Source organism: Castor canadensis, chromosome 19, assembly GCF_047511655.1.
Source record: "Castor canadensis chromosome 19, mCasCan1.hap1v2, whole genome shotgun sequence".
Classification (NCBI taxonomy): Eukaryota; Metazoa; Chordata; class Mammalia; order Rodentia; family Castoridae; genus Castor; species Castor canadensis.
In genome coordinates, this window is record NC_133404.1 from 5,958,846 (window position 1) to 5,969,558 (window position 10,713).

General features: G+C 55.9%; 1 protein-coding gene across 1 annotated transcript; it reads left to right on the forward strand.

Moving 5' to 3' along the window:
* Positions 1 to 10,408, forward strand: Snx33 (sorting nexin 33). The gene is made up of 2 exons (XM_020175886.2): positions 1 to 2,722; positions 8,855 to 10,408. The coding sequence occupies exons 1-2, from the start codon at positions 1,252 to 1,254 to the stop codon at positions 9,106 to 9,108; spliced, it is 1,725 nt and encodes a 574-aa protein (XP_020031475.1). The 5' UTR covers positions 1 to 1,251; the 3' UTR covers positions 9,109 to 10,408.
* Positions 10,409 to 10,713: the final 305 nt, after the last annotated feature.

Genomic DNA, 10,713 nt, shown 5'->3' on the forward strand with positions numbered 1-10,713 from the left:
GGAAGTGCGGCGGAGTTTGCCCAGTTCCCCAGCCTGCTTCTCCTCCTCCCTCTCTCCTCCCTCGCTCCCTCCCTCTCCCCACCCCTCACCTCCCCTTCGGCTGTTCCCTCCTTCCTCGGGACGCCACCTCCCGGAATCGCCTTTTTTGTTTTGGAGCTGGCTTCCCGCTGGCGGCGCCGAGGGGCTGCGAGTGCCGGAGGAGGAGGCTGGGGGCGCAGCCCGCCCCGCAGCCCAGCGCGAAGGACGGACAAACCACCGGCCGCGCCATCCACTCGCCGGAGCTCCCTCTGCAAACTACTGTTGAGTGTTTGCGGGCACGCGAGGCCTGGGGGGTGGGGGTCGCGCGTTCCGCGCTGCGACACCGGTTTCCGCTAGGGTTACCTCTGGACTGGAGGGTTGGGGGGTCTTTGAACTCAGATCAGGGTCAGCTCCAGGCTCAGAAACTGCTGAAGAATTAAGCAAACAAAAGAGGCCACTGAGCGAGTGGCCAGAAAGTCGCCAGAGCGCGTCCTGGAGCCCTCTCCTTCCCTGGGGTGGGGGCTGGCCACTTGCGGGGCAGAAAGAGGACACCGGAGCCGGTGGGGCCCGGTTGCATCGCCAGGGTCGTGGAGTTGGCGGCCTGTTGTGCAAGCTTCGGCCCTTGTTTTCCCGGCTTGGCTCGTTGTGAGACCGGACACATCCACCCTTGGAATTGGTTCGTGACGCTGCTGCTTTTCTCCTTGCCCCTCTTGGATTTTCTGGATTTTTGAAAACCCAGTGGCCTAGGAGGAGGAAGGAGGAAGGGGCAGATCTGCAGAGGAATGTGAGAGCCTCCCAAAGCCAGAGGGACGGTGGAACCCTGCCTGGGTTTCTGGGACGGGTGGTTTCCGAGTGATTCTCTCCTATTTTAAAAACATTGTTCCAGTGGAAAGTGTCGAATTCTTGCCCTGGCAGAGCTGGTTTCTCCAGGTCACTTGACTTTTCTACTGGGAGTAGGAGGAGGGAGAGGCTCCCCCTTCCAGGAGGGGAGGAAGCCTGCGGACATGAGTCCTCCCTGCTCACATGCCTGTGCTCCAACACCCAGTAGGGCAGTTTCTGGGCCTTGGACATTGGTTTGAAGAGAGGGCGGCTGGACAGCATCTGTGGGTGCTGAGACCCCATCTTGGGCTGAGTCAGAGCTTGTAACAGGCATTGAATCGGAAGTGCATTCTTGGACTCTGTGGTGAGCACCTCTGATCTGGGCAGGACCCATCTTTACCACCCAGCCAAGCCATGGCATTGAAAGGCCGAGCCCTCTATGACTTCCACAGTGAGAACAAGGAGGAAATCAGCATCCAGCAGGATGAGGACCTGGTTATCTTTAGTGAGACCTCACTGGACGGCTGGCTCCAGGGGCAGAACAGCCGTGGGGAGACAGGTCTCTTCCCTGCTTCTTATGTGGAAATCATCCACCCCAGCACAGGGGCCAACCATGCTGACTACTCCAGCAGCCCTGCAGGCTCTCTGGGGACCCAGGTGAGCTTGTATGACAGCCCTAGTGTGGCCAACCCAGCCAGGAGTGGTGCAGGCAGTGGTTTCTTTTCAAACCAGGGCAGCTTTGAAGAGGACGATGATGATGACTGGGATGACTGGGATGATGGATGCACAGTGGTAGAAGAGCCACGGGCTGGAGGACTGAGCACTAACGGGCACCCTCCGCTCAATCTCTCCTACCCGGGTGCCTACCCCAGCCAGCATATGGCTTTCCGGCCCAAGCCACCTCTGGAGCGGCAGGACAGCCTGGCGTCTGCTAAGAGAGGGAGTGTGGTGGGACGTAACCTCAACCGTTTCTCGTGCTTCGTGCGCTCTGGAGTGGAGGCTTTCATCCTCGGTGATGTGCCCATGATGGCCAAGATCGCAGAGACATACTCCATCGAAATGGGCCCTCGTGGCCCCCAGTGGAAGGCCAACCCCCACCCATTTGCCTGCTCTGTGGAGGACCCCACTAAACAGACCAAGTTTAAAGGCATCAAAAGTTACATTTCCTACAAGCTCACCCCCACCCACGCAGGCTCACCTGTCTACCGGCGCTATAAGCACTTTGATTGGCTCTATAACCGCCTACTGCACAAGTTCACTGTCATCTCCGTACCCCACCTGCCTGAGAAGCAGGCCACCGGCCGCTTCGAGGAGGACTTCATTGAGAAGCGGAAGCGGCGACTCATCCTCTGGATGGATCACATGACCAGCCACCCCGTGCTCTCGCAGTACGAGGGCTTCCAGCATTTTCTCAGCTGCCTGGATGACAAGCAGTGGAAGATGGGCAAACGCCGGGCAGAGAAGGACGAGATGGTGGGCGCCAGCTTCCTGCTCACCTTCCAGATCCCCACAGAGCACCAGGACCTGCAGGATGTCGAGGACCGGGTGGACACCTTCAAGGCTTTCAGCAAGAAGATGGATGACAGCGTCTTGCAGCTCAGCACCGTGGCATCAGAGCTCGTGCGGAAGCACGTGGGGGGTTTCCGCAAAGAATTCCAGAAGCTGGGCAGTGCCTTCCAGGCCATCAGCCATGCCTTCCAGATGGACCCCCCCTTTAGTTCTGAGGCCCTCAACAATGCCATTTCTCACACGGGCCGGACCTATGAAGCCGTGGGTGAGATGTTCGCTGAGCAGCCTAAGAGTGACCTATTCCAGATGCTCGACACACTCTCTCTCTATCAGGGCCTGCTCTCCAACTTCCCCGACATCATTCACCTGCAGAAAGGTAAGACCCAGTGCAGGCAGGTGTCCCTTCCTGAGTGTGGGCTCTGCTGGACCCTGGGGTACAGGGATGGTCTGGAAGAAATGGGGCAACTCACGAGTCTTCCTGTGTTGAGTGCATACTCTGTAGCAGGTGCTATTCTAGGTGGAGGGATGTTGTAGACAGACCTGGTCCCTGTCTTCGTGGAGCAAATATTTCCTTCATCACTTCATTCATTTTCTCGGTTTCTGTCTCATTTACTTCATCATTCACGGGGTCCGAGCTATCAGGCTGGGTCTTGGGAACATAGAGATAGCCAGGCCCCCAGGTCCTGGGCTCAGGGGGGCCCAGACCCAGATAAGAACACAGTGTGCGGCCTGTCTTCCTTCTCACAACATCTCCCCCTCTGCCTGCCTGCGAGCGAGTGCCCTATCTAACTGTGTGGGAGGGTCTCTGTCCTCATTTTGCAGATGAAGGAGTCTGTGTCCACAGCAGGGTGGCTGCACAGGGAGTCTGTGGCCCAGCTGGGACTGTCCCTCCTGCCAGCTCCCCAAGGACACATGTTGGCTGCCTCCCAGGCCTAGCCTGGTTTTCAGTTCTCATGGTCCCCTCTGTGGGGGAGGAGCAGGATGGGCCCCTGCCTGTGACTGCTGGGGCTGTCAGGGAACTGCCAGGGAAGTGACTCATCCCAGGTCACATGGGGCACCAGGGCTGGGGGAACAGAATCAGGGGTCCAGGGCTCTGTTCACATGGCCCATCCAGTCAGCCCTTCCCGAGCTGTGCTGCTCTTCTTGCCTAAGGAGTGAATCAGGGACTGATCCTGCAGGTGACTGAGTCCTGGGGACCATAGGGAGGGCAGATGTCAAGAGAGAGGTGTGGTTCTCCCTGGGGCTGCGAGGCAACTCAGGAAGAACTATGCTGTATGCAGGGTGTGGGGCTCCCTGGACCCTAGGCCCTGAGGTCAGGCCTGGCTTGGTGGGGGTGGGAGTTTTACTCTGGGTGAGACCATGAGACAGCCCTCTGACCGAGCCTAGGGGGCAGCAAGCACTCCTACCCTTTGCTACCCAGCAGAGTCCAGGTTAAGGCAGCAGATGGTGTGCTGCATACCAAGAGGTGACTGACTACCAGAGCTTCTCCAGTTCCTGTTCTCTCCCTGACTTTTTCCTCCTCTCCCTCTCTCATTGCGCGTCCCCCCACCCAGTCCCTATACCCTCCCTCTTCCTTTCGGCTCCAGGAGATCCAAGGCCTGTGTTCTAGTTTGCCTTTGTCCTCAATTTGCCTTGTGTTCCTGGGAAGTGCTTGTGTCTCCCTGAGCCTTAGTTTCCTATCTGTGAGGCCAGAAAGGACCCAGGGAGCTTTTGGGCCTCCAAGGGAAGGACGGGAATGGAGAGGATGCCTTAGATCTGTCTCAATCCAGGGCAGTGGGAGAGCTGGGTGCTGGAGCCCAGCCAGGCAGGTGCCTCCCTGGGCGGAAGTAGAGCTACACATCTCACTGGGCCTGGGAAAACTGGTTGAACCAGCTCCTCAGATGGCGTGTTCCTGTGTGGGCAGCTGGAAGCTGGCTGGGCACAGTGATTAAACAGCTGTCCCCATGCTGTGGCTGGGGACCCTCACCTCACCCAGAGCTGGGGCAGTAAGGCAACTCCATACCCAGGGCACCCATGGCTGCCAGGCTCACACTGAAGCAGGAGGGAGTGAAACCAGGTTGGTCTTTCAACTACAGGTAGGGGCACGGAGCTGACAGAAGCCATGTGTGAGTCTGCACTTGAGGTGTTTTGAAGAGTCAGGGCCATCATCGTTTGCTCTGGGGTCATCATGCGTCCTGAAACAGAGGCGCTGCTCACCTCCCCTCATCCTGTCTGGACATCCAAACAGATGGTGATTTGAGAGAGACAGTGGGGGGAACCCAGGTGGGAAGTTGGGACACCAGAGTAGAGGCCACCTTTGCCTCTGAGGTGATCTTGGAGAGTTTTTTCCCTTCTGTTCCCATGTTGGTAAAATTTGGATTGTGGAGCTGAACTAGACTGGAGTCCAGTCCAGGGGTCCTGGAGCAGATGGGGAATGAAAGGAGACCCTAGTAATGGTTATCCTGGGACAACGAGGGGAAAGTGACGGCCTGGGGCAAGCCAGGACCTGTGGTCCCCTCCTGAGGGAACAAGCTCATCATATCCAGGAGCTGGTATGACCCCGTCCATTTCACAGATGGGACACACTGAGGCGATTCCATAAGCAGAGCAGGTATGGAGCCCAGGTGTGTCTGACTCCCCAGCCAGGCCGTTTCCACTGTGCTAAACAGATGTAGGAGGGGGCTCCCCAAGGGATGGACAGCTAGGACAGCCAAAGGAAGAGGGCTTGGGCTGCGCACCCATGCACCAACTCAGGTGGCAACCTGGTGTGCCTGAGGCAGGCCCGGGACCACAGAGCATCCATGGAGTGTCTGTCCCTGGGACTTGCAGCTTGGTCAAGGCAGAGTGGCCCTTGCAGGGCCAAGCTTGCAGGGGACAGGTAGGTTGAGAGCCATCATCTACTCCTTTCTTCCACCACTTCTTCTAGGATTTTTTTTTTTTTTTTTTTGGTGGTACTGAGGGATTTGAACTCAGCCTCACGCTTGCTAGGCAGGCGCTCTACCACTTGAGCCACTCTGCCAGTCCTATTTTGTTTTTTTTTTTTTTTTCTATTTGCCTCTGGCTGGCTTTGAACTGTGATCTTCCTGATCTCTGCCTCCTGAGTAGTTAGGCTTACACCAGCGCCCGCCTTTCTCCTAGGCTTTCATAAACAGAACAGTGCTGCTACCAGCCCCCACCTGCTGGAACTTGCTGTGAGCTCATGGACAGAAGAGCAGACACTGTAGCACAAATCATCTGTGCCATGTACAGTCCTCAGTGCTTTCTGCATTTTAGTTCAGTTAAACCTCAAATATTGCAGGATGGACACTGTTATCCCATTTTATAGATGTGCAAACTAAAGAACCTGTTGTGAGCAGGTGTCAGCAGCATCACATCTATTGTGACCTGTCCCATTTGACAATTGGGAGACTTTCAGCCCAGGCTAGAGCCGTGGTTTGCTGGAGATGACACAACTGGCACTAGACTGCCCCCATCTTGGTGTGGGTGGTAACTACTTTCATGGGTAGAGGCAAGCTGGTTTGAGTTTGGTGCCTGGGACCCTGGGGCTCTGCAGCAGATAGATTCCGATTCTTTCTCATTCCTGGGACCCAGCCTGCAGAAGGTAACCCTGGGGATCTCAAGTCGAGTCCTAAGAGGAATGTAGAGTGGATGTTGCCCAGGCCTGAGCCCTGCCAACTTGTCAGTTGGGACATGATAGCCTTCACTGGTCCTTGCCCCAGAACTGAGTCATAGGGTGGGGGAAGTGATGGAGAGCAGGGTGGAGCCTCTGCCTGTGGACCTTTGCCCTGCACACCTGCCTGCTGAGGATACCTAGCAATTACAGTAGGTTCATTCATGCTGATCCGGCCACAGCCTTCTCATCAACAAAAGGGGCCTTGCCTTCCTCCAAGGGCATGGGCGTGGAAACCCTTCTCAGTGTAGATCCTCTCCCAGTACTGCCAGACCCACACCGGCAGGTGGAACCCACGGTCCTTCCATGGCTCTCCTTCAGGTAGGCTCCTTTGCTAAAACTTAACTCCACTTTCTTTGTCCTGCTCTTTTCTATTCCTCCTTTTCTTCTTCTTTCTTCTTGCACTGGGGTTTGAACTTAGGGCCTCACACTTACTAGGCAGGTGCTCTATCACTTGAGCTACTTCACCAGCCATTTTTTGTGACAGCTTTTTTTCCGAGATAGGGTCTCAAACTGCCCAGGCTGGCTTCAAACTGTGATCTTCCTGATCTCTGCCTCCTGAGTAGCTAGGATTACAGGTGTGAACCACCAGTAACCTTTCTTCTTATGGTCCCTGCTACACCCTCCCTCCCACCTTCTTCGAGCCCCATGGCCATTGTCTGGAGGTTCAGCTTGGACATCCTGCAGCAGAGGTGGTGTCCACTCCCCAGCTGTGGGGGACCAGGAGTCCTTATGGGGCAGGAAGGAGGCTGGGAGCCCCTACACTAGTCCCTACCCCTCTGAACCTATTTCTTCTTACAGTAGAGCGGTGGAGTTGAACAACTGCCTGCTAGGGTCCCTCCCGCTCTGAAGTCTTTTTCTGGATCCCATACTGGGCCTTGGGATGACCCCTATTCTGTTACATAGGGCTGGGTCGTTGGGGTGGAGGAAGAGGCAAGAGGTAGTGGAAGAAAGGTATCAGAACGACTGAGTGGGTCAGGAGCTGGGGACTGCAGATTTCCTTTGCCCCTGGAGATTCTCCAAACTTGAGTCTGTTTACATGAAATACCACTAGTAACCAATTAGCTGTGCTCTTGCCAGTTCATACAGGTGCTCTCCCTGCTAAAGACTCCCATAGCTATTTCCGGCATGTAGAGAGAGCCCTGAACGTGGCCTATAGCAAGTGTGCAGTCAGTGCATTTTGAATGTGTACAACACCTTGAGTGATCGTTAAAAGAGTACCATGTGGAAAGCCCTCAAAAGCCTTTGCCCTTCAAGAGAAGTGACAAAGCATAGGTAATGAGCATGTAATTTGTGTGCGGGGGATGCTTTTTTTTTTTGGTGGTACTGGGGATTGAACTCAGGGCCTTGTGCTTGCTAGGCAGGTGCTCTACCACTTAAGCCACACCCCCAGCCCTTTTTGTGATCGTGTTTTTTCTAGATAGGGTCTCGAGAACTATTTGTCCAGGCTGGCTTGGAATGGCGATCCTCCTGATCTCTGCCTCCTGAGTAGCTAGGATTACAGGAGTGAGCCATGGGCACCCGGCTTCAGATTGGGTCTTGTGCATTTTGTCCAGGCTGGCCTCCATCCACGATCCTCCTACGTTTTTCTCCCAAGTAGCTGTGATTTGCACTCGGCTCAAGGATTCTTTTGCAGTGCTTAGGGCATGTATTTTCTTCATCAGCCCTTCCTGTCTCCTTCATCTTTGCAGTCAAGGAGTCAGTGCAAGGCACACTGCCTCTGCCTCTGAGTGACTGTCCCCATAGGTGTAAAGGCAGAATTAGTCAAGTGCCTTTTAATTCAAAGTTTAAATTAATTAACCAATTGCTTGTTGATTTATTCAAATTCTCCCACATTGGACCCTCTGCCCATGATTATCTCTGCCCTCACCTGTCTCCTCTGGTCCCCAGGGGGCTGGGGTTAGGGGTGGGCAGGGCCTGCATGTGGGGAAGATGTACCCCCTGACAGGCCACAGGGCCTGTGAAGTGCTGTGATGGGGAGCCAGGGAACAGGTGAGACAGACAGGTGTCTGCCTGGCAGCACTGGGGGAGGGGCTGGCACCTGATCTGGGCCTTGAATTATTAATAGGGATCCAGCTGGCAGAGGTAAGGTAGGAACGAGTTGGACATGGGATCAGTGTAGAATGCATGTAACAGGGGCCAACTCCCAGAGGCCTCTTGGGCCAGGGGAATAGGCATGGTCTACAGGGGCAGCCAGGCAAGGTGCCCAGCTTGGGAGATATCTTTAGGTACTGTAGGACAGACTCAGGCCGGGCCAAAGATGGGGAGACAATGTAGAACCATCAAAGCAGCCCAGGGATGCGGGCAAGTCAGTTCAGCATGTATCAGGTTCTGCCTGGGCCTGGCTTGGTTCTGGGAGCTAGGGGACACAGAGAGGATAGGACAGGCCCTGAACTCACTGAGCTGAGTGAGTCTCTCTGTAGAGAGCCACAGGTTATGAGAGCTGAGCTTGAGGGATGCTGGCAATCTTGGGATCACTGGGAGGTGCCAGGAGGCTATAGGGTACAGGAAAGGCTTCCTGGAGGAGTGAGGCCTGGGCTGAAAGAGGAGCCAGTCTGCAAATGTCAAGGCCTGTGAAGAGGGACAGGAACTGCCTGGTTGCTGGTGGCTGGTGGTGCTGCAGGTTTGGAAGGAAGATGGTATGTCCCTTTAGTTGGTGCTAAGGGTGAGACTGAAAGGGGAGATGTCCTGGGGGAGACAGCCAGGTGGCTGGGCCCTGGATCTGGAGTTCAGGAGTGAGGTCTGAGTCGAACTGTGGAGGGTGTTGTCTGGCCCTTGTCGGGGCTCAGGATGCCTACAGAGAGCAAAATGGAGGGGACCCAAGCCCTAAGCAGCCTGTCGTTCACTCTGCTCTCCCAGGTGCCTTTGCCAAGGTGAAGGAGAGCCAACGCATGAGCGACGAGGGCCGCATGGCCCAGGACGAGGCTGATGGCATCCGGAGGCGCTGCCGGGTGGTGGGCTTCGCCCTGCAGGCCGAGATGAACCACTTCCACCAGCGCCGCGAGCTCGACTTCAAACACATGATGCAGAGGTACCTGCGCCAGCAGATCCTCTTCTACCAGCGGGTGGGCCAGCAGCTGGAGAGGACACTGCACATGTACGACCACCTCTGACCGTGCGTGCCGGGCCCCCCTGCCCCGGCACAGTCCCTGCAGTCCACACAGCCTGAACTTTCCTAAACTAGCAGTGGCTGGGGGGCCGTGGGTTGGGTGAGGCAAGCGGCTTGTTCCTCTGGGATACAGGGCTTTGGAGGAAAACAGGTGCCCCTAGGGAAGTCCCCCTCTCTTTAGAGAGGGGGCCCATCAGGAATGAGAATGGACAGGGACCCTCCAAGCCAAGGTCTAGGCTGCTGGTCAGTCACTAAAGGCCAGGCCTCCCCTAGAGCCTCCAGTGGGCGCTCACCTGGCTACCACCCCGTTTGTTCGGCAGATGCAGTGGTCTGCTGTGGCCCTTGGTCAAATACTGGGCCCCTGGGCTGTGACATGCCTGCCCTGGAGGAGTCTCATCCAAGGTGCAGTCACACTCAGAAATAGGCAAAGGCAATGCAGTGTGACAGGTAGCTAATTAAGGGATTCAGAGAAGGGACCACAGCACTCTGCTTTGGAGAGGGTGACATTCCAGCAGTGTCTTGAAGAGTTGACAGGGACCTGCTAGATAGTAAGTAAGGAGAGGGATGTTTAGGGGAGAAGACCAGTGTCAGCTCTTCTCTACCTACTACTCTTTCCCAAGCATGTTTGGCGTCCCTTCCAGGGGGATTTTGGCCTGTGTGGCAGAGGGAAGGGACCATCCTCGCTCCTGTGTCCCTGGCTTTCCCTGCCCCACCCCATCCCCTGCAGGAGGGCGCTGCAGGACATCTCCTCTTGTAGGCCTCTAATTCCCCTCCACTGCTGAACCCCACTTTCTCTTTGTTGGGGGACCATGCAGCATCCTTCTCTCTCTGGACTCAAGGTGCTGAGACAAGCCATGGACCCCAGGGCCCTGAAGGCACCTTTTCTGCAGGAGACTTCCAAAAGTTACCAGAATTGGGAGGTCACCAGTAGTAACCCCTCAGACTCCAAGCAGACCCAGGCCTCAGGCTTCCCCGGACCTTGATATCCACGGTCTGGTCTTCCTGCTCCTTCCTGTTGCACAGTGGGAAGCCTGAGGAGAGAAAGCAGGAACTCCAGGCCCCCTGCCCTCCCTCCCTCCCTCCCTCCCTCCGCCAGCCTTACTGAGAGGTCAGCCCCTGTCCCTGGTCAGGTCGTGCTGTCTCCCACCTATGTTTACAGCTTCTAGAGGTTGCTGCCTCCTCCCGGCAGGCCAGTGTGTGGCCAGCAGCGTGTTGGGGGGCTGACCTTGCCACCTCTGTCCCCCCAGGAGGTCAGATCTGCTCCTGGCTACTGCTGCTTGAATCTTTTCTTGATAAATCTTTTACAATTATCATAACAAAAGCATGTCTCCTCTGTTTCATTGCTGGAAGTGGTGGTGGTGGGGGAAGGGTAGAACCTGGACTGCCCTGGGAACCATAGATTTGGTGGTTTTAGTAGCCACAGAATTTGCCAGAGAACCTCAAAAGGTAGAGGACAGACTGTGCTGGTGGGAGGCACTAGGGTTGGCCCTGTATCCCTGGCTGACTTCACTGTTTGGATCACGGTTCGAAGCCAGCCTGGGCAAATAGTTTGTGAGACCCCCATCTCGAAAATACCCAACACAAAAAATGGCTGGTGGAGTGGCTCAGG

What these genes read in the sequence shown, in the direction of transcription:
- Snx33 (XM_020175886.2), top strand. Translation starts at nt 1,252, where the DNA reads ATGGCATTGAAAGGCCGAGCCCTCTATGACTTCCACAGTGAGAACAAG. An exon ending in CATCATTCACCTGCAGAAAG is followed by an intron (nt 2,723 to 8,854) that starts GTAAGACCCAGT and finishes CTGCTCTCCCAG; the next exon opens with GTGCCTTTGCCAAGGTGAAG.